Genomic DNA, 23,574 nt, shown 5'->3' with positions numbered 1-23,574 from the left:
TTGATTTTTGCAATCCCTAAAATATCTTTGTGAACAACTCAGTAAGGGGTACTTAATCAATTTTTTTTCTTCATTGCAAATAACTGAGATAACTTTAAAAAACTTTTTTTACAACAAGATTTACCTGTGAAACCATACAATTACCTTAATTTACTAATCATGTTTGTTTTTAACAATAAAAGTTTGTATAAATTCAGCTGCACTTTTTTTTTACTTAGTTGTTTAAAAAAAAAAAAACAAACAGAAGTCCAGTTCCCTTTATTCAAGCTCGAAATATGATCATTTCGAAATATGACTATATAACTTTCCAGTATGTAGTTTCAATTAATGACCAGCAGGTGGAGACAGAGGGCAACTTGTCGTCCACTTGACTCATCCATCCATTCATCTATCCTGACTGCTACAAGGCTAGAGGCAAGGTACACCCTGGACAGGTCGTTAATATCTTGCAGGGTGACAAACGATCATTCATACTCACTTTTAAGAAGAATTTGGAAACACCCAAAAACCTAATATGAAAGTTTATGAACTGTGGAACGAAGTACCCAACTCACACATGGACCAGCAGAGCATGCAAACTCCTTACTTGGTTCAGTTAAATGATATACGTCCTTTTAGTGTACAACCCAAATACTAGCAAACAATAAAATAAACAAGCCGATGCAACCTTTTCTAATATTTTGCCTTACTTATGTTCCATACAGGCTTGGCCATGTCTTCTCTCCCTGCCCCCCTCTTCCTAACTCTGCTGCAGCTTGCAATATTTTCATATGTGAGTGGTGGGGCATACTATGGACACAAGCAGCACCCTCAGCCAATACAGCACCTTCAGCACATGGGCATGAGCAAAGGAGGCTTTCATCAACAGCAGTACATGGGCAAAGAAGTGCCCTATCTGCCATATCCGCACTACAGAAAGGAAATCCCCCAGATGCCCATTCTGAAAGGCAAAGAAAATGCTTTTAAAGGGGGCAACTTTAATGGTGGCAAAGACAAAGGTAAGATGGATCATTTTAAACTATTTAATATGTAATTACCACAAATCTTCTCAAATACATCAAATCAGACCTTGGACATGTTAAAACATTGAATTGAATTAAATTGAATTGAATTGAATTGAATTGAATTGAATTGAATTGAATTGAATTGAATTGAATTGAATTGAATTGAATTGAATTGAACTGAATTGAATTGAATTAACTGCGATGGACTGGCGAGCTGTCCAGGGTGTACCCTGCCTGTCGCCCAAAGCCAGCTGGGATAGGCTCCAGCTTCCCCGCGACCCTGGATTGGAATAAGCGGTTTGGAAAATGAATGAATTGAACTGATCCTCAAGTGAATATTTAAATGAAAAAATAAAAAGGAAATAAAACAAATGATCATTTTAAAGAATTATTGTGCTGTTGTAATTGGCCAAAATGGTCTCTTGCCTCTGTAGTAATTTGTTTTGGTTTGGGGTTTTTTTAGAGGGTGTGTGTGTGTGTTGGGGGGGGGTTGCTTTGAGTAATTGACTGAAAATGGCACACTCAACCACAGTTGTATAATCTTGATCTGAATCTTCTTCCTAACTTTGTCAACCAAAGCATCCTCAGAAAATGGACATTGTCCTTTCTTTAAACAGCTTCACTGTTGCATTTTCAGTCTTGTTGTTATCCAGGTGAACATGTCAAGCTGTCCATAACCTTAACCTTTCCTACAAGATGGAATTAGTGTTTAAATTGTTGCTGGTCCTCCAAAAATCAACAACTATCTTCTTTATCTTGTTCACATACAAGGTGAGGTCATTGTGTCCATACCATGCCAAAAGTGGTAAACTATCTTGCTGGATGCAGGTTATTATTGTAGACTACATTGCAAGTTCCCTGATGTTTATTATTGTCTATAAAGTTGTTGGTTATTGTGTTACCAGTCTAATGTTTAGACAAACTTTCCCATTAAATTTAATGGGAAAGTTTGTCCAAACCTTTGACTAGTAATGTGCGTTGATATTGTCGTGAATATTGTTAAAAGTATTTCACACCCAACTACTGCTTATCCGTATTGCGTTAACAAGAGTGTTTACCTATATGTTAAATTCATCACTAAAGGATTACCCCTATTTTTTGCTTGTTTCTTATTACTTGCTGTTTAGTTTAGTTTAGTTTAGTTTAGTTTAGTTTAGTTTTTTGTTTTTGTTTTTGTAACATAATTATTCATTGTATCATTCCTAACAGGTCAGACAATCCCAAGTGGTCCAGAGGGAATTCCCCATGGAGAACCAGGACCAGCTGGGCCACCTGGACCAGAAGGACCTCCAGGACCTCCTGGGCCTGCAGGGAATGGACTACCTGGTCCTTCAGGCCGACCAGGACCTCCAGGTCCACCAGGACTACCTGGAGTGGGAAAACCAGGTTTGCCAGGGTTGCCTGGAAAACCTGGAGTAAATGGTGAAACTGGGTCCCAAGGAGAAATGGGCCCTAGGGGAGAAGATGGGCCAGCTGGACAGCCAGGGCCACAAGGCCCCCCGGGACCACCAGGGCTTCCAGGGATAGGTAAGCCAGGGATACAGGGATTGCCAGGCCAACTTGGGCCCAAGGGAGAGCCAGGTCACAAGGGATTGCCAGGTCTACCAGGATTACCAGGCCCCAAAGGAGATAAAGGAATGGGCTTGCCAGGACAACCTGGTCACAAAGGGCTCCCAGGACTCCCAGGACCTGCTGGCCCAAGGGGACTGCCTGGTTTTGGGAAACCGGGGTTGTCTGGGGCACCAGGTCCACAAGGACCCTCAGGTGATAAAGGACATCCTGGAGAACCAGGACCTCCTGGAGCAACTGGGGAAGGAGGACAGCGTGGTCCTCCAGGTCCACCTGGTCAAGGAAAACCAGGTCAAATTGGACTGCCTGGACAACCAGGTATGCCAGGTGGGAAAGGTCATCCTGGACCACCAGGTTTGCCAGGAAAACCAGGACTGCCTGGATTTGGTAAACCAGGACTCCCAGGACCAAAAGGTGATAAAGGTATGGGTGGGTCACCTGGACTTCCAGGACCTAAAGGAGATAAAGGATATGGGGGACTACCTGGCATGCTTGGACCCCCTGGACCAATTGGTCCACCAGGTCCTCCAGGTCCAATGGGGGCCCCAGGAAGAATAGGCGCACCTGGTCCTAAAGGAGAATGTGGAGATGGAGGACCAAAAGGACTTGATGGGATCAAGGGGAACCCTGGTCCTCCTGGACTTCCTGGTAAGAATGGTCTGCCTGGGGACCGTGGAGAACCAGGCCTGAGAGGTCCACAAGGGCCAAGTGGTCCCAAAGGAGATGATGGGCATAAAGGCCTACCTGGCATGCCTGGTCCCCCAGGGGCTCCTGGTCCAAAAGGGCAAGTTGGGTTGACTGGTGATGTGGGACCTCAAGGCCCTAAAGGAATTCCAGGACTGGATGGTGCTGCAGGACCAATTGGGCCTCCTGGTCTTCCTGGACTTAAAGGAGACAATGGTCCTCCTGGTCCACCAGGGATTGCAGGTAATGGAAGTCCAGGTCTACCTGGCCCCACAGGACCCCCTGGAAAAGATGGCTCTTCTGGACCTCCTGGGCAGCCGGGTGAACCTGGCCCGCCTGGTCTGCCGGGACCACCTGGGGTACCTGGTTTTTCTCCTGAAATGGCTGGAGTGCTCTCTGAGATGGGCCCGGGACTAGATGGTGTGAAGGCTGGAAGTTATGGCAAGAAGGGCAAGTATGGTGGAAGCGGAGCAGAAGAAATGGGCCCTAGTGGGCTGGAAATGCCAGCATTTACTGCTCTGGTAACAACACCTTTTCCACCAGTGGGTGCTCCAATTGTATTTGACAAGCTCTTGTACAATGGTCGCCAAAACTACAATCCCCAGACAGGAATTTTCACCTGCGACATGCCTGGGATTTACTACTTTGCTTACCACATTCACTGCAAAGGAGCTAATGTATGGGTAGCTTTAATGAGAAATAATGAGCAAGTGATGTATACATATGATGAATACAAAAAGGGTTTCTTAGACCAAGCTTCAGGGAGTGCAGTACTACCTCTACAACCTGGGGACACAGTGTACATTCAGCTTCCCTCAGATCAAGCCTCGGGACTTTATGCTGGACAATATGTGCATTCATCTTTTTCTGGGTACTTATTATATCCAATGTAAAAGTATACATTTCAGAGGGGAAAAGGGGCTTCTTTGAAGAGGAAGGGGAGCTTGTTTTGTATTATATAAGAATCTCAGATACATTGATTAATGTAAAGTGAGGAAAGTGCTGGTCTCATGAACAGAGATGAGCGGACAAGATTCATTCTATAAAACCCTTGCAGCCGTCTGAAATATAGGAGCCAAGATTTCTTTTTTGTTTTTAAGAATATAAAAGAAAGAACAAAAGGTAAACCCCATGAAAAAGGGTTCTAGATGTGTTGTCATACAAAAGTGTAAAAAAAGAAAAAAAAAACCTTGAAGAGTGCAATTTGTTATTATGTTATTATGTGCAAACACGTGAAGGGAGCATGTGAAGTATGTAAAAGATCACAAAACAAACGATTCTTATTACACTGTTGCAACAGTGTTAAATTTAGTCCCCGTATGGCATCAAATTGGCAGCTAACCCATGCAGCAAATAATGTGAAAGCAATGTAAATCATAAACTCATTCATTTTTGGGAGAAAATTATAGTTTATTTATGCATGCATACCTCTATATGAATACATTTCTTGTCTCTATGTATGAAAGCAAGCAAAAAAAACCTCTTGTGAATGACAATGCAGATCATTATGACGTTGGCGCCCAGGCAGTGTGTGCATGTTTTGTTTTGTTCTTTTATGAAAAACACATTTTTAGTTGTATAACCTGCAAGTGACAAAGCTTTGGAAAGATTAATCAAATAATTACCTTCAGTGGATTTGATTGATGGGTTGGACCTAAATTTGAGTTACATCATCAAAAGAAAAACTTGTGAAGTCACAAACTGCATGAAGGAATTCCTATAAAGAACACCTCTGACTGGTGTTTGAGTCTTCATTTATTTATGCTTTTCAGGAGAACACAAAAATAGGTGGTCAAAACCAAATTTGTTTTAACATGCAAACGTGTTCCTGATTAAGGTTGGCTTTTGAGTGACACTGAGAGAGAACTGAATGTTGATTTTTTTTGTTTTATTGTTTTCAGATGATTTCGTAGGTGAACTACTGTAAAGAAACATTTTTTTGTGCAAATCAAAACCTACATGATTCCAAACCATGTACAATATTACTCTGAACTATAAAAACCACTCAGTGCACAATATTAAATATTACAGTAATAAACATATACAATTTTATTGTATATATTGCTATTTCATGATGATGTATTAGGAAAACACACGCTTTGCATGGAAACCGTTTTTAAAAAAAACTGTGTTTCAGTCAGTTTTACTATCAGAATACACATCCTTTTTGTTAAATCAATAACCTAGTATTACATTTCATGAAAAAACATGTTTGAATTAGACTGTTCCTTTTAATCCTTTACATTTAATGCTTTCATTTAAAATGAATTCAAATGAATTTCATCCATCCTCATCTTAATGGGTTATGTATGCTTTTGAGTGAAAATTTTGATAAATGGGACGATAGGATTTGTTCAGAAGTGGGATAAGTACATCTATCCACTGAAACCTTCATGTGGTCCATCCAGGGCATTTTGTTCTATTACAGTTAATGCACATGAAACAAGTACTGACTATCACAATAATTCATAACGTCATGTCAGCAATGCTTTACAAGCTGATCACCAGTATGGAATGAAAACATAGAGTATGAAAACCTTTAAAAGAGAATTACCATGGTGCTAATGTTGCCATTGTAATAAAATAATCTGTGTATTAATGTTTCAAGTTTGTATGATGGTCTGTTTTTTTTCTAAATAAAAGTTGTTTATTTAAAAACAGAAATGTCCTGAACGTTGTTTTAACAAACAGTCAATCTGTTGATATATAAAGAAAAACAACTGCCTGATTATATTTTATAAGGGGACATCTCAGTGGGACAGTTGAGGCAGTCTATACTCTTCAAAAGAAAAAGTTTGAATCAGTAGATCACATTAATGTATTGCCTGTTGATGCTCAATTAAATCATGACATCTTCCAAATAGTTTTATGATATTTTACTCTGACCAATATACTGTATATGAAATAATCAGAATGACCCGAGTGGTTTGACAAAATATGTGATCAAATAAACATTTGCAACATAAAGTCTAGCTATTAATACAATATATGTCATTAAGATAATTATGTTATGATTTTTAGCATGCCAAATATCAACAAATGCTAGCAAACGATGTCAAATTTCTGTCATTAAAGCAATCAGTTACAGGTCTGATGATCACCATTAATTCAGTTAGCTATAAGCTTGTGGGTCCACTGGTTTGTGAGAATTTGACTGAAAATATATTTGACCGGAAGCCAACTGAAGATTGTTATTGACTGACATGATAATGCATTACATCAGTGTATTGTTCCCAGACCATAAACTGATTGATGAGTCTTTAGTGATGCTGATGTTGCGACTGGACGGCCCCTGGTTGGTTGATTGTACGCATGCGCACAACTGTTTGCTCTTTTCATCACACTGTGTTGTTAATCCACCTTCAAACTGCGAGTTTAAACAGACGTGACGAAATACGCGGCGGTAGGCATCATCGGTAAGCTTGGTTCTTCTGGTTTCAGTCTTAATTGTCTTTGCTTGTCTTAAAATAACGCAAACCCAACAAACAACACATATCTACTCAAAGGAAACGCTCCATCTGCCAAGCTAACAGCAATGGCTAATGCGCTAGCTTCCTTCAAACCACTGTCATCCATGTCCTTGTAATTGGGACATTTTTTATTTGAATAGTGCTTTGTCTGGATTCATAAGGCTGATAGAAAGTCATCTTTTATATTCCTTTTTTCCCTTTCTCTTTCTTTAGTTTCTTTCTCTCATCTTTCTTTCGTTATACCAGCCTCTCAGATCTGTATTTTCATACTGGGATGAAAGTAAAGATGCTGTAAGATTTCCTACAAAAGAAACATGGTGAACAACTAGTTTTTGTGATAGTTTGGGTGGAAAAACTTCACTTTTGCACAATTCCCGTTAGTTATATTTGATGGAAATCCTTAATATGCTGAATATTGATTCAGGACTAATTTTAAACATGGCTGATAAGGGAAATTACATACTGTAGATCAGTGTTTTTCAACCACTGTGCCGTGGCATACTAGTGTGCTGTGAGAGATCATCAGGTGTGCCCTGAGAAATTATCCAATTTCACCTGATTGGTCTAAAAAGCAGCTCTGTGTTCATCCAAAGAGGCCTAAGTGAAAAATAATAAAATTTATTTTTCTTGTGTTTATCTTATTTCTATTCAAGACACTTTAACAAGATAATATGAGTAATATGGGATAATATGGATAATATGGGCTTTTTTTTAAAAAAAAAAAACAAAAAAAAACATTTTGGTTTGTGGTATGCCTTGTGAGTTTTCAGTGAAAAAAAGCGTGCCTTGGCTCAAAATATGTTGAAAAACACTGCTCTAGATGTCAATACTTAAAAACATTTTAAAATCCCAAAATGGAGCTGATTAATTAATTAAAATAAACAAGAAAATAAATTGCAGACCCTGTTGTGTCAAGTCATTTGATTTGTTTGTTAGTAGGTTTCTTTCAACATGACATCACGTGCTGGCGTCAGAGCAGCTGTTACCAATGGAAGTGACTTTAAAAACAGAGAGAGAATCGCCCCTCATTATCAGATGAGGTAAGTAACTTACATGTCAAAGGTTGGCATTTAATGTAGTATTTACCTCTGAAAGCGATTTTTCTGTTTTACAGTGCTTCCCTGAAGGCAGAGATACGGAAGCTAAACGTGGTCCAACTTCTAATATGGCTGTTGGTGGCTGCGCAAGTGACTGTCAGCCACTTTGATCTGGTGTCACATGACACCGTATCCATGCCATACCAGTGGGAGTACCCCTACCTCCTCAGCTTCCTCCCACTGCTATTCAGCAGCCTGTCGCTACCAAAGAACAATATCAGTTACCTGGTCATATCCATGATCAGCGCAGGGCTGTTCTCTGTGGCACCTTTAATTTATGGCGGGATGGAGATGTTTCCTGTCGCACAGCAGCTTTATCGTCATGGAAAAGCCTATCGTTTCATTTTTGGCTTCTCTGCAGTGACAGTTATGTACCTCATTATGGTGGTTGCTGTTCAAGTACATGCATGGCAGTTATATTACATGAAAAAACTTTTAGACTCCTGGTTCGACGCCACTCAGGAAAAGAAGAAGAAGTAACAGAGTATACAACTATGACAGGGGAAAAAACTCATTATGTTCATATAAACAGGGGTTCTGTCATATTTAGGTTCAAATCTTCAGTCAATACAAAACTTTAAGCCCTGTGTGAAAGTTTAAAGCAAAGAAATATGATATATACTTCATTGTAGCTTAGATACCTTATCTTTTTTTTTTTTTTAAGTTATGTTAGTTTTTTGTTCACAAAGTGAACTATGATTAGTAGAAATCAGATTTTAAAGCCAAGAATACATGAACTGTTCTACCATGTTTATTCTGCTTAGAAATAGCGATTGACTATGTTGAAGAAAGATGGTTTGCCATGGCATCACATGTGCTTAGGTTGTCTCTTTCATTAAGTCTTTCTATTACAATATTATTTTATTGATGCTGGCTGTTGATTAAAACTGGAGCAATTTCTGACTTGACTGATATGTTATTTCAAGTATTCTCATTCATTGTTAATGAGTTTTTTGTGGCCTCTGAAACAAAAATGTATGTCAGCCAAATAAAACAACGGCTCTTGCAGTTTGGTGTAAATGTCACATTTAAAAACATTTTAAAACAACAAACTACAAATTATCAGTTATACTTAAGATAATTGCACATAGATTTACTTGACTACATCTTTAAAGCGAAATAACATTGACAAGAATAGGGTTACATCCCATCAACTTTTGAATGAGTAATCTGATTTAGCCACGTATAAATTGTCAATAAGACATTCTGGATGTCAAGTTTTTTTCTTTAATAGTTTTGTAGAAAATGCACCTTTTGATCATTCAGTTTTCAATAAGTGTACATTCATAAACTGAATTTACATTTCGATTTACACCATTTCATTCCTCCTAAAATCCCACATTCCGACTTGAATTGAACCCCACTTGTTATGAGCCAAATCATACCCGTCAGTAACTGTCGCTTTGACAACGCAAACAAAAGTTTAATAAATAGATTCGCTGATCTATAGCATTGCAGTTATATTAAATTTTTTGTTGCAATCTTGCATACTCATAACAAAAATATGTTTGTGACTTTTATTCAGTCATACCATACATCGCACTTCGGTCGGGCGGTCTGCGGCTGCGCGTGAAGTATGCCACGTACTGGTTGACGTTGACAGTCTGGAGGACACTTCCTGATGCTGGTCCCCGGGTCTAGCTAGGCTAGCTAATTCCATTTTCACAGTTTTGGAAAACCTGTGAAATACCGCTTGGTCAAGACGTCTGATTAAGGTATACTACTTAATTATGACTGAGGTTCACTAATAATGTAGTTTTGGTGTACTAACTTAAGTGGTGACTAATGCCATCCCAGCCTAGCTGATAGGTTGCTAGTTAGCATGCTGTGGGGTTAGCGCTAACTGTAGCTACGTAGTGAGCTAACGCTACGCTCCTTCATCCACACAGGTGTGGAGACAATTTGTGGGAAATAGCATTAGGAAGGATGACTATTTGTTCCATTACATCCTAGCACAGAATTACTGACATTTCTTTAAGTTAAGATAAAATTGTCTAATTCAGCTCTCAGTCTGTTAAAATGAAGATTAAGCGAAAAAGCGCTTCTAGTCGTACTGTCAGTACAAAGTTCAGTGAAGCAGGCCCATTTCTTACATTTCTTACAATTTATTAATTAATCTTACACTAAGAAATGATAACATTGTTATTTTTCTGCTTAGCCCGGCTAGTATATATTGTTATCCTCGTCGTGAAAGCGGTACAATGGCCTATCAAACTTCAACAATCACAGTACATGGCTAATGATGGATCAACATCTCTTAAAATCAACACACCCTTTGCAACAATCCGGTTTCACTGTAAACGTTTTATTCCAGTTCAGTGATACATTTAATAAAGCACACTCCGCTACAAAACATGTTCCTGCTGTTCCTTCCCATTACTAAATGCTAAAGGTTAGCTACTACACAATCCCTAGCATCCAGCCAATTATTCATCTGGCCAGGACGGCCAAAGCCCTAGCATTTCTGGAATGAAACTCACAGTAGTATATTGTTCAGCTTACATCTGCCTATAACGTCATAGTTAATCTGACTGGTGACGGCACACAGGAAAGATATGACACAGACTATTGGTGCCACCTTTGACTATTTTTTTATATAGCGCTTCTGAAATTGATATAAATACATAGAAATAACTACAAATATTTTGTTTATATTCCAGTATTTGCTTTAACAATTGACTTTTTGTTTTAAGTTAGACATATGGCTCTGTTCAAGCATTTAATTTTGCCTTAAGATTTTATTTGTAAAAAATAATAACAATTGTCTATAGCATCCTTTGAAGTTTGAGATTGTATTTTGTGGAAATATAATTTCTTATTTTTATTTGGATGCTGTTGTGCATGTGAAACAAAACTATTCAAATTACTCAAAATTCTCATGACTGACACTGAATGAAGCTGAAGGCTTCCTCTTATCAAAATGGATATTTTTGGTCAAAGTCGAGATCTTGCTGATGACAGTCCTTGCCATTTCACCAGGAAATGTTTGACCCTTAGACTGAAGTTCAATGAAAGCAACTGATGTCATCACTGTAGGAGACTGTTTGAGCAATAGGAAAGGGAAGCACTATCTTTCTCTATGAACTTAACGTGCATGTTTTATCAATACAAAATCTCATTCATAAGACAAAGTGGAATGATCATTTCAACACACTGGCATTGTCCCAGTGAATGTCGCTTTTATAATTTAAACAGATCATTCTTAGAGGAGACACTCACCCTGACCTATTAACCTACTTAAATGTACAGAGACCTAGTGTCTTCCCAAAGTCCTCATTTGCATGCTAATGAATGTGATGTTAACATACTTTTGCCATAATAGTAATAATAGTTTCTGAAACTAATGTTGCAACTGTGAATAATGAGCTCTTTCAGTACCACATGCATGCATCGTTATTTTAACTATAATTCCGTAATGTGTCACCATTACACAATCTTAAGGTTTGTTTAAAAAAATTGGCTATAAATGTTCTTAAATGAGATGAAACAAAGTATTTGGCCTTTATTTTGAATTTACTTTTTGTTTTCTTAAACTGGACAAACAATAAAATGCTGAGCTATTTGCAAAGGAATGGCTGGTTTTAGAAAAACCTGGAAAGGGGAGTGATACAAGTATTGAATCGGAGGTTCATCGGGATTTTCCCTTTCTACTTGAAATGTCTGAGTTGCAGTTCCTGCATTTAATCACTAGAACTTTTGAAGTTTCTGATTAATAATCAGATATTTCATCTATATAGATTAGATATATATGATCTCTCTATCTTTCCACATTTTTTTATCGTGGTGAAGAAGAGATGACACATTATTTATTGTTTTATTACTTTTGATAACGCCCTGTGATGGGCTGGAAAGCTGTCCAGGGTGTACCCTGCTTTTAGCCCAAAGACGGCTGGGATAGGCTCCAGCTTTCCGCGACCCTTCATTGGACTAAGCAGTTAAGATAATGAATGAATGAATGAACTTTTGATAACTTTTTGTTACTTTATATACTAAGGATAAATTTAAAGTTGACATTTCAAAATGGTTTAGAAAAACTGGGAAGACTGTTATACTACCTCTTCTCTGCCTCTGCTCAGTGGTGGGAGCAGAAGAGGTCAGACGGCACCATGAACGGCCAGCTGGACCTGAGTGGGAAGTTAATCATCAAAGCTCAGTTGGGCGACGACATCAGACGCATCCCTATCCATAATGAAGACATTACTTATGATGAGCTGGTTCTGATGATGCAGCGCGTCTTCAGGGGCAAGCTGCAGAGTAACGATGAAGTTACCATCAAATACAAAGATGAAGGTGAGTCACAAAACCTCCCTTTGCTCACTTTTGTTTCAGTTTCTCTCAAGAAGGAGAGTTTGAATGGTTACTTCAGATATAAAATGGGAGCTGGTATATTTTCTGTGGTACTGATGATCAGCTAAACAATCTGGTTTCTTTTCCATGTTCACAGACGACGACCTCATCACCATCTTCGACAGCTCTGACCTCTCCTTTGCGATCCAGTGCAGTAGAATACTCAAACTGACTTTGTTTGGTAAGAAATTTAAGCATTTTCTTTCTACTGTTGCCATCACTGGATTTAAAGCCATTTTTGTTTATCAGAATCTTCATGGCTTTTATTCTTAAGGGAAAGTTAATGTTTTAGTTCGGTTGTTACAGCAGCCAATCACTAGAGGGCAGTCCAGCCTGTGTTTCACACAGCAAACCTCAGTTCTTTACAATACAAATGAAAGAAATCTGGTCTCTCCTCTGACAGATTAGGTGGAATTTCTCCATGTCTCCTAGCATTGGTTGAGAAAACAAATAATGACCAGTTGTAGATGGATATCCTAACAAGAACCCTTTGTGCAGGTTTAATTGGTTTCTAATGATATTAAGTGTGTTCCAGCAGAATTGAGTTGAGGTGTATGGGTCATATGAGACTTAATATCCAAATACAGCAAAATGTCTCACCCTATTATTTCATTCATTGTTTTTCTTTTGCCAGGAAAAACTGTTAAAAACTCAGGAGTTGCACAGCTTATTCCTTATAGTACTTATTATATGAAGTAAGATAGTGATCTTTGGTTGAAAATAATAAAAATGTTACTAAAAGCATAAACCTTTGTTGAACCCCCACAACATCTTAATGCTTTTTCTGCTATCACAGATTTTTAAAATAATATATATATATATATATATATATATATATATATATATATATATATATATATATATATATATACACACACATACATTTCCCACCCCTAATAAAACCCTATCAGTAATGCATGGGTGCAAGTTGTTTAATTTGCTCATTCCATGGTCCCACACAGTAAACTGGTACCAGTATGTTTAAGCCAAAGCCTTATTACTCTGCAAGGTCCATGACAGCCGTAATGCCCCAAAGCGGTGAAGCTTTGTAGCTTACCAAAGTGGTACAAAAACATTTTGATAGTTGTGAACGCCATGTACCACATAAAATCAGTTTTAGATCAATAAGCACAGCCAGAATTAATACAGAAAGTGTACCCAATCATAAGTTGCACTGTTGATTTTTGAGAGAATTTAAGAATTATAAGTGTGCCTTATGGTCCAGAAAAGTAATAAGAGCTAGTGTAGAATTCGGGCATCTACTGCTCTTATTTTACATTACACTGACTTAACATTATAGGTATTGCACTGTTTTGAACTCATTGTAGCATACATCTGTGCAATGTCCATCATTGTTTTCCATCAATAACCCATCGCTGTGAAAAGCAGTCTAAATGGGATTTTTGAACCACAGGAACTTTTTCTGACTTCTTACAAGTGTTGGAAAAAGCCCCTTATCTTGTTCTGTGTTTGCAGTGAATGGTCAGCCGCGGCCTTTGGAATCCAGTCAAGTGAAGTACCTGCGCAGGGAGCTCATTGAGCTGAGGAACAAAGTCAACCATCTCCTTGACAGCCTGGAGCCCCCCACAGAGCCTGGACTGGCTGCTACAGCACCAGACGGCGGTATGCATCTTCACATACAAAGTAGACCTACATCAGGCAAGATTTGCTCCTCAAATGTAGTATGTATATTAAAGTCAGCAAATGGTCCCAAGTTTACTTTTTGGCATGCTATTAATCATCTAATGGCAATCTTTACCACAATACCCACTATCTTTACTGGTTTGTAAATTATTTAAAGATAAATACTCTTGCTTTCTGTCTTATCACCTTATCATTAAACACACAGCCACAGTCATAGAAAGATTTATTGGATCATGAGTGGTTCCAGTCTATTGCACAATAGTACACGTTCTACAACCAGAAAGTTGCATATGTTATGTCTCCTGTTTGTGCTTTGTGTGACTTTATATGACATCTAGATGTGAAACAATGTATGTTAGCGTTGGGGCTCGTAATCTTACTGAGGTTGGGTTGCGTGACCCTTGCAGCAAAAAAAATTGTTCATATTCCACATATCTTACTGCCAGACTTGTAAGCTTCAACCCACACAGACACTGGCAGCAGATTGAGACAGTTTATAAGAGGCAGTCGCTGCTGGAATAATTTCATGCATTTTAATAGAATATTTGTCTGCAGTTATCCACAAAACTTGTTACAAACTAGTTCAGTCCAGTTTGATTGTGGTCACGCTTTCCCACATGTGTGCATTGTAGGCAAAAAGTGCTCCTTCCTTCTTCATCATAGCAGTGACTGAAGTTTTAAAGGAATGTGTGCAGTTTGAGTAGTGTTGTTGGATGTTTAACACAGATTTTTGTGTTGCATTTTGTTATTCTCAGCTGCAGCTTAATAAAAGTGAAATGCCGATTGCTCTGGAACAAATATATTCTCAGCATTTATTAAGCAAATAAAATACCTTAATGCTGCAGTGTAGCTGAGCCAAATACGTGCATTTTTTCAGTAAAATGCAAGGGAACAGTCACGATCTACCTTGTTATTGTTTATACTTTTAAATTTGTAACTTATAAAGAATACAACAATAGTTATATTAGTGTTTCTTTTACAGACATCTGTGGCTCAGTAGCACATATCCAATGTGTTGGACATTTTCCCCTCCTTTCTGTGTATGTTTAAACATTTTCATGTTGCGTCTCTAGAATCAGTGGATGGACGTGAAGGTAAAGTTGTGGCAGCTGATCCCACAGTGAAACAGGCCATCCCAGTGAGTGCAGCCAGCATGTCGGCTTTCGACCCTTTAAAAAACCAAGACGAGGTCAACAAGAATGTCATCTCTGCCTTTGGTTTAAGCGAGGACCAGGCCCCAGGTACTGCTAACTGCAGTCAGATGAGGAAAATGCTGTTTCAGTCATTTCATTTCATTGTACGGCCCTTTTTTCTTAATGTATTCATCTTTCATCTCGTGGTCTTTCTTTCTCTTTTATTGTTGTTTTTGAAGTATCTACCCCAGCAGCTGCAGTAGAGGAGCGCTCAGGAACCCCTGACAGCATTGCTTCCTCCTCTTCTGCAGCGCCTCAGCCAGGAGTGCCTCCCCAGCCACAGGCTCCCTATGCTGGAGTACAGCAGGGTCCCCCAGCTGGAATGGATGGTGAGATACTTTCACTTAAATCCACAGAACTAAAACCAGGTATAATTAGTAATATTCCTCTAAGCCAGGTGAATTTGTATTTAAGAAAATACAGCAGTGAAGTAATGTCCATGTAAGCACATGAACTCAGTGGTGTGTGGTTGGGCAGTTATGTTTTACAGAGGTGCTGTTAAATAGATTTTTTTTTTCCAGTTTTGCCACAAAAGTTCCCTCACAAACACAGTTCTTTTTCTTCTTGAAAAACGGTAATCCCTCTGTCATCATTTTAGTGGATTAGTGGGGAGTCATTTTTCAATGATATTGTGTTTATTTTCATACCCTCCTCACTGAATTCCTTTAATAGTAGTGTCCAACTTTACTGTATGTAAGATGTACATTTTTCCTTTTATATTTATATAATTCATGTCACTGTTCACTCTGCCTGCTTCTAAATGATTTCATGTATAGTATTTGTCTATGATCTAGCAATATAAAGAGTTCTGTAGTTGCAAGAAGGCACCAGTCCCTGTTCAGATGTAATTGTTTTGGAGATTTAATACTGTTCTATACTATTATTTGTTGGTTGCTCTCTTCCTCATGCACCCTGCCAGTGGTGCAAATCTAATCTGAACTGAAAACATGTTTGGATCCAAACACAGCAAATAGAGAGAATCAAGGAAAGTTACGTTGTAAATTATTAAAGCTAAAAGGAAAAAAAGCAGTTGTTTAATTTTCATAATAGCATGATATGTTTTAATATCACTTATGTTGACATGTTTCTCATCTCCTCATTCTCACATAACATGTATTGGAAGCTTTTTTCCTTTTTTGGCAGTCAGACCCACTCTGGTGTTGAAGCAAGAGTTTACTGGCCAGTCACCAGAGTATTATCTTAAACACAGTATGAACTGGATCCAAATAATAATTATCTCACTCAGCAGAGACCTTATCAAGGTTCTCCCTTGTGTGCAGTCTTTAACCCTGATGTTTGAGGCCCTGATAAAGGCAAATTAATGTAAAATAAGGCAGTGTGATGGAAAAACAATTTTCCTCAGCAATGGACCACAACAAGATCTCACTCACAAATGTGGTTTCATTTGCCAGTCAAATCCCAGCGGTTTTTTTTTTTAAAATGGATTATCACTTAATGTTCTTCAGCATGTTTTAAGTAGAGCCAGTGCAGGTGCAGTAGCAGAGGTGAACGTTTCAATATTTTTTTACATCACTGTAATGCGTCTGCTAGGTTGTTTTTAACTTGTGGTTTGGCCTGGTTGAACGTGCGGAGCAAACGTGCCTCATGTGTTTCTCTCTTTGAGAACTGTAACTGGCTCTCTGGGCAGTCAAGCTGCTGACTCCTGACCACACCTGCAATGCTGAAGACCTGCACACATGTTGTGTGACTACTTCTGTTTAACTGGTGGTCTGTGGTTTGGCCTGGCGAGAGTTTCAGGGCCCAGTCACTTGGCTTGGTACATTTCAGTTTAGAGGAAAGGCTTACAGAGTCAGTAGGCTAGACATCAGCACCATGTTTCACACAAATGGCCAGTTCAACGTGATGAGTAGGATGTCCTCGTTTCTTCAAAACAAGTGCTATAGATTTAAAAATAATTTTAAGCTGAACTGATTTTCAAGAATTTGTTCGATGTGGTGATCAGAGATTGGTGTTAATATAAAAATAGACAACCTGGTTTAGTTGACAGGCTGCCGTGTTCTGATTAAATAGGTATACCATTTTCTGAACATTGCTCGATAAGTTGTCTGAATTTATCTGACATCTGTAAGTAAACACAACTGAAACCACGGTGAAGTGCTGCAAGCTTTCCTTATTCTGTGCAAAGCTGCAGAAAAAAAGCAAAACAAGAAGATTTCCAGATAGAAGTAAAGATTCATTGTTGCACATTGGCAGGCGTGGTCACATACGCTTCATCTTGTTAAATGCATCTCCAAGCCCAAGGTGGTAACGAGTACTTTGTCTACTCAGTATTTTCATCTTACTTCCAAGGCTGCAGATGGTTGGCACACAAATGAGAGTCAGCACGATCTGTATAGTCTCCCCTTGAACTGGTTGCTTCACTCTTTGCTTTTAGATTACTGTTTGTTGCAGACTGTTTTCAGCCTGGCAGCATGAAGGGAAATCTGAACAGCAAGTCGTTGTATTAGATTATATATAAGGTAATATGTGAGGTTAGATGCCAATTAAGCATTTATGGCTTTTTACAGATGACCATAAGCTTACTTTTAATGCAAGCTGAGGTTAGATGTTACCGGAACAATGCAGCTGACCAGATCTGTAAGCAGATGGTGAAGATGTCGTACTGTTTTCTAATTCTAATGATTGACCCGTAGCCATAGATTTATATCTGTGCAAGAAAGGAACGGTAAATGCTTGTGGGTGTTTGTCAGATGGCAGATGTTTAGTGTGGAGTGTTTATTTGCGAATGAAATATCGTTTCAAGGACTTCCTCTATAAGGCATTCATAAAGATCAACAAATCTACAACTTTTATTTATTTATTTATTTTCTTTCTTTTTTTTTTTTTTTATAAAGAAAATAGTTCATCTGACTTTTACCCCCTAACTGTATTAAGGTGTGTCCCAAGTCCTTTCTCTGTCCCTGATGGTTGACCTTCTGACTACACTAAAGTAAAATGAACTCCACGACTAAAGATGTCCAACAGCGATGCTCCTGTTGCTCTTATGTAACACTCATGATTGATAACAGGTGAGGAGAACATAAGAGGAAACTAATTTCACACGCATACCTCCTCTCACAATAAAGACTAGGGAGTTCATGTTAAAGGAGATAACAGATGACTGCCACATCACTCCGGTCTTTTTAAAAGGTATGCAAAGAGGTACTCTGCTCCTGGTTAAGTATTTAGTTGTCAAGTGTCTTCCAGGAGACTGCAATGCAGCATGCAGAGTTTTTGTGTTGCCAGAACATTGTCAGACATATCTGCCAACACTGCCTAAAGGAAGATAATGGATTTGTACTGCATGGAGTGTGTTGCATTATGAATCATGGGTGATCTTTCACAACATTCAGTTGCAAGAAGTTATTTAAGTGCACTAAGTTCAAACAGTTCAGGATGATATATTGCATTGCTGTCAGTTGTGCCAAATTTAAGATGCTGCAGAACTGAACGTTTTCCCAAATAGCGGAGCATCAAGAGGGGTTGAATAGTTAGTTTACCCAGGTGCAGACTTCTGTCATTAAGCACTCGCTTTTCACGTTATTTGAGTATTTTCACCACAGCTGTATGCCAAGTTAGAGGTTTTAGAGTAAGGATGTGGCTGTGAAAAAGGGGGAACATTAGTTTTCCGAGCCTTTGCATGTTTGTTGTATACTTAAAGGTGTAATGGAAAATCTGATGCTGGAGTTAAAACAGGAGGGTAAATGGATTTGTGTGTATTAGAGGCATAAGACTGTACAATTGCTAAGGATGGGAATCTCAGTGCAACTCAGGATTTTACTGGATTACGATTCAGAAAACGGTGATGCAATTATAAAAAGGACTCTCGGTGCTTATTGACGACTTGATACATTTAAAAGCAAAGCATTTGTTGGCATCCATAATTCATTCACTTCCTATATAACTTATTAATAAAACAAACAGATATGTGGCCAGTTAACTGGAAGATAATACTTGCCAACCTATTCCCAACATTAACAGAGGACAAACAGGAAAAGTAGGCCTGTGCCAGGATGTTTTTAGTGACGACGATGTGTTTTAAATCACCTGCAAAACAAAAAGAATTTCTCCGTTTATGTAGATTGAGTCCTATAAACACCCTTTTGTTACCTGTATGTTGGAGCATGCTAGAAGCTCTTCCCATCATCTGACCAAGGGGAAAGTGTGCCTACAAAAGTTTTTAGGTATTTGGACTTCCAGCTCACATGGAAGCAGCATTTTGGGAGCCTGAAAAAGCTAGTTTTTTAAACTGGGTGTCAGAAGGAATAATGTAAGCTACAGCTTAGTTTTGCATTTACATCCTGTATGTATCTTTCCTGAAATGATGATGCCGCCACTTTTTGAAACTCGCATGCTTAAACCCTGCCCTCCGCTACTGCTATGTTGTGTTCAAGCTGCAGCAGCTTCCACTCAGCTTATGACTTGAAACAAAATCTTTTCGCCAGCGATGTCACGCAGAGTCCTCTTTTTCAGCTTGATTCTCTGCCATTATCTTTTGTGTATTTTTATTTGCATCACACGGTTATGTGCATCCCCTTGCATTTTTCTCCATTTTTTGCTGTTTTTTCCGTGGCAGCGTTACAGCGCCACATACAGGCCGATGTATGCACTGCAGGATTTTAAGCCGTTTCTTAGCAGCCTGGCTAGAAAAGCAGGATGGCTAGCAATCCCATTACAGCTTTCCTACCTGCTTTTTTCTTGGTTTTTTTTTTTTTTTTAATAAACAATGACTTTGGTTTTTTGGTCTTATTACATAATTTGTGGATCGTTGTGTCAGTTAAATATCCTCAAGATGGCACATTATGTCTCTCCTCCAATTTTGACACAAAAGCCCTGGTTTTTCCATCCTGAATTTGAACATAAGCTCTCAGTAGACATGGTTGTAGTAGTTGATTTGCTCTTTTAGTTGCTTTGAGGTTGAAATCTTTAAATTGAGTCATAATTTACATCTGCATTGCAGTTTGATTATTTCTTTCAACCAAAGTTTTTGGATTATCTGCCAATCACAATATACTCATGGGCGCTTTTTAGTTATGAAAAAGAAAAAAGTGAAGGCTTTTCTCCTTGGACAGAGGCCCTTTTTTTAAAAATAGAATTTATATTTAGTGGGCATCCCTAAAGCCTTGAGCGCACTCAGAGACCTGATGATGAGCTTTTGCCATCTGTGGTACAGTGAAGTCATGGTTATTAAAAGTATTCAGGATGTCACTGTCTGCTAACACATTCATGTCTGTTACTGTAAATACCATTTCCTTGTTATGATGCAGAAACGCAGTTGTCTCTGAGCCTGTAGTGTTTACACCAGTTTTTCTGCTCTCCATCGTGAAGCCATTTTTCTGATAATGTTCCAGGAAAACATATCTGTGGGAGATTACGACTCGCAGCCGAGAATTGTATCAAAGTGTTTGCATATGGTTTCATTGAAGCACCTCTGTGATAGTCTGTCCAGATGAACAGGTGTTTCCAGGAAGATACAGGCACAACATTTACACTTGTGCACGTGTGGGATGTATCAAGTTCTGTTTGATCTTTAGAATAAAAAAAAAAAAAAAAAAATTAAAAAAAAAAAAAAGCCAACCAAGAAAATGTTTAAAAAAAAAAAAAAAAAAAAAGTGTAGAAACATCCAGTACTCTTGTGTTTACATTTTCATGTTTGCCTTGTTGTCCATGCGTTTATTGACTTAACATTTTATCACATTTAAATCAGCTGCTAAAAAGATTCAGATTTAGCCAAAGACAGTCAGAGATGTTGCAGAGATTGTCAGGTCTGCATTTTGGCTGCTGAAAGATCTGTGAGGTTGAGGAAGCAGAGGAAGTTGGAGCCACTGTGGGTCAATAAAAACCTTTGTCTTCCCTGTAGTCCATTAATGGGATATATATGTGGTTCTATTAGTTTTTGAAGAGTTTTCAATAAACTTACTAAGTTTTATTTATGTAACTAAATCCGTTTATTGCTACAGTTTTATGTTATTTGACTGATCATGATCATAAGTATCATATGTTGCATCTGCATTTTATCTGGATACAGTACAAATGTGAAGAAGGTCACAGATTCATTCAGAAGTAAGTGATCACATTGGTGTAGGGTGATATGTAATACTTGGGTGCTGGTTTTCAGGTCAGGTGTACCAGCAGTACCAGGCTCCAGGTGGATACCCTCCTCAGCAACCAGGTGGCCCACCACAGCAGCAGTACGGTATGCAGTACCCTGGTAAGAAAGACTCATCAGGGTTTGGGGGAACTGAGATGGCTGCTGTGTTGCGTAGTTTGTTTCGTTCATCTTTAGAGTGAACTAATGAGACTTCCTCCCTATCACAGCAGGATACAGCCCCCAACCTGGAGCCCCGCAGCCTGGAGCCCCCCAGCCCGGCCCGCCACAGCAGCAGTTTCAGAACTACCCTCCTCCGTCCTCCCAGGCTCCACCTCCTGGTCCGACCCCAACTTCTGGCTTCCAGGGCGGGCAGCAGCAGCCCCATCCATCTCAGGGAGCCCAGCAGTATCCACCAGGAGCCTTCCCTCCCCAAAACTATACCTCCCAGGCCAACCAGCCTGCTAACTACAGCATGCCGCCCAGCTCCCAGCCTGGTTCAGGGTTTCAACCCCGTCCAGGATATACCCCGCCTCCAGGCAACACCCCTCCACCTGGAGCTGCTAACCCATACGCCCGCAACCGCCCCCCTTACGGCCAGGGCTACACTCAGCCTGGCCCGGGATACCGGTAAAAGAGGAGAGTAGTTGTTACTGATCCTCACACACCCCCCAAACCCTTCCCCATCTATGTGGCTCCAACTGTTTGGGGTGGGTGCTGAAAACAAGTGTGCACCTTCCTTCTCCTCCAAATAATAAGTCCAAATATGAAACAAGCAACCCCTCCCAGTCTGATGGTTAGTGTTTGTATGCTGTCTCTCCAGCACACCATTTTGTTTTTTCCCCTGGTGTATGCGCCTTGTATGGTGTTTCCCCTTTCTCCTGCCTCCTCCTCAAGCTGCTCTTCCCTCCTGTATCTGTCCTCGTAACAGTCCCACCAGTCTGTACGCACACACCTGCCAGACCAACACAGGCTGTTGCACAAACTGTATATTGTAGGCTTTATTTTGCAAGTGAAATCAGCATCCATACTGCATTTGTGACAATAATCTGAGTTTGCATACTCATGACACTATTAAAATAAAAACAAATACCCCCTTTATGTTCTGTTGTTTTTGTTTGTTTTTTTTTTTTTTGTTTTGTTTTGATTTGATTGATTTCACCACTATGTCGGTATTAATATGACAATGAAACTGCCCCATGTTGGGAACACTAGCTAAGTGATGACTTGAGGGAGACGTAGATCCCTGTGTCTTGAATAAGGCTTCTTTTCTTTAGCTTCTTTCGGTTTACTTTCAGTAAAGTGTCAGTATTCCTTTCTCTATCTTATCACTGGTTTTTACTAATATATCAAATCAGATTCCACCATTTTGAGATTAGTTTATGTACTATGAACTGTAACATTTTTTTCTTGAACCTAATAAATGATTGAGAGGAAGTTGGAGTCCCTTCTTTTTATAAGCTGTGTTTTTGCTTATTTCTGGATTGTCCTCCTCCTGGCACACTGGTTCATGAGTTCATGTCTTTGTTAAATTTGGCTTAACCTCTCTCTTCCTCTTTTCCTCCACCCAGATTCGGAAAACTGTGGTAATGCTGGTATTCCCAGTTAGTTTCCCTGCCTGCGGGTTGTGGTTGGCTGGGACATGAGAATATGTGGTTGCTTTTTTTTTTTTATGTCAAACTGTCTGAGTGGGAGGAGTCAAGCTCCTCCCAGGTGATTAAGGATTTTAGAGAAGTGTGTGAAGCTGCATTGCTTTCCATCTAATCTGAGGTTAGAGATGAAGTTGGATTAATGTTTCTATTGCTTCAGATGTTTTTAAGAGCTTGTTTTGTTGTTCTTATCACATAGTGAGGATTGATGTTAGACATACCAATACCTTAAAGTTGTCATTGCTAGTTGTTGATTCAGATTGAAAATAACACTTAGACAAATACCATTAAAAGTATCGCAGCAGTATAAGGGAATTAAGAAAATTACTGCAGCCTATGTTGGCTTAGTGTAAAGATGGTGAACAACAGGCCCAAAACAAATGAATCAGCTGAAGGTTCATACAGTAGTCATCTACCAACCAGTATACATGTGTGTGAGGAGAGAAGAGAATTGTGTCACAGCTGGTACAGTCACCTGCAACACTTAATGTGGAGGAGTCATTCTTACTGCAGGAGAGTGAATGGTTGTTCACAGTAATCCAATACTGTATTAAAACTAATTACATCTAAATTTGAGTATTTTTCAGATAATCATGGGAAAGCTGGTTTTTTCTTTGTTTGGGTTTTTTTTTTTTTGTATAAACTGATTAATTTCTAAAAATTAAATGACTTTCATATGCATTATGAGATGGTGCAGAAACCAGATGGATTGCTAGGTTGGCAGTTCAGTCCACAACCTCTCCATGTGCTGGTGTCATTGGAAGGTTTCAGAGTCTACAGTACTAATAATCAGGGCCAAAAATTGTGAAAACTTTTAAGACGTCACATG

The 23,574-nt window shown here is 39.1% G+C and overlaps 3 protein-coding genes across 6 annotated transcripts; all 3 read left to right on the top strand.

The window, feature by feature from the left end:
• Positions 1 to 712: 712 nt before the first annotated feature.
• col8a1a (collagen, type VIII, alpha 1a) lies at positions 713 to 4,150 on the top strand (the record flags this gene model as incomplete). Its single annotated transcript, XM_079254404.1, has 2 exons — positions 713 to 998; positions 2,214 to 4,150. 2 exons carry the CDS (start codon positions 713 to 715, stop codon positions 4,148 to 4,150), a joined length of 2,223 nt encoding a protein of 740 aa, XP_079110530.1.
• Positions 4,151 to 7,678: 3,528 nt separating this feature from the next.
• Positions 7,679 to 8,304, top strand: jagn1a (jagunal homolog 1a; the record flags this gene model as incomplete). The annotated part of the gene is made up of 2 exons (XM_079254023.1): positions 7,679 to 7,767; positions 7,842 to 8,304. The coding sequence occupies 2 exons, from the start codon at positions 7,679 to 7,681 to the stop codon at positions 8,302 to 8,304; spliced, it is 552 nt and encodes a 183-aa protein (XP_079110149.1).
• A 1,114-nt stretch (positions 8,305 to 9,418) lies between these two features.
• Positions 9,419 to 23,013, top strand: tfg (trafficking from ER to golgi regulator). Of its 4 annotated transcripts, none has more exons than XM_079254180.1 (8): positions 9,419 to 9,539; positions 11,901 to 12,114; positions 12,269 to 12,352; positions 13,648 to 13,830; positions 14,889 to 15,056; positions 15,188 to 15,337; positions 21,127 to 21,219; positions 21,330 to 23,013. In XM_079254180.1, the coding sequence occupies exons 2-8, from the start codon at positions 11,931 to 11,933 to the stop codon at positions 21,728 to 21,730; spliced, it is 1,263 nt and encodes a 420-aa protein (XP_079110306.1). In that variant the 5' UTR covers positions 9,419 to 9,539; positions 11,901 to 11,930; the 3' UTR covers positions 21,731 to 23,013. The 4 variants fall into 4 exon arrangements, with proteins under 4 accessions (XP_079110306.1, XP_079110308.1, XP_079110305.1 ...); XM_079254182.1 differs by having other exon boundaries at positions 13,648 to 13,794; positions 21,330 to 23,009; XM_079254179.1 differs by having other exon boundaries at positions 21,327 to 23,009.
• Positions 23,014 to 23,574: the final 561 nt, after the last annotated feature.

The sequence above is a fragment of the Telmatherina bonti genome, assembly GCF_933228915.1.
Source record: "Telmatherina bonti genome assembly, chromosome: 15".
NCBI classification, from domain to species: domain Eukaryota; kingdom Metazoa; phylum Chordata; class Actinopteri; order Atheriniformes; family Telmatherinidae; genus Telmatherina; species Telmatherina bonti.
Note: the sequence above shows the minus strand (reverse complement) of the source record. Positions and strands in the feature narration are given on the sequence as shown.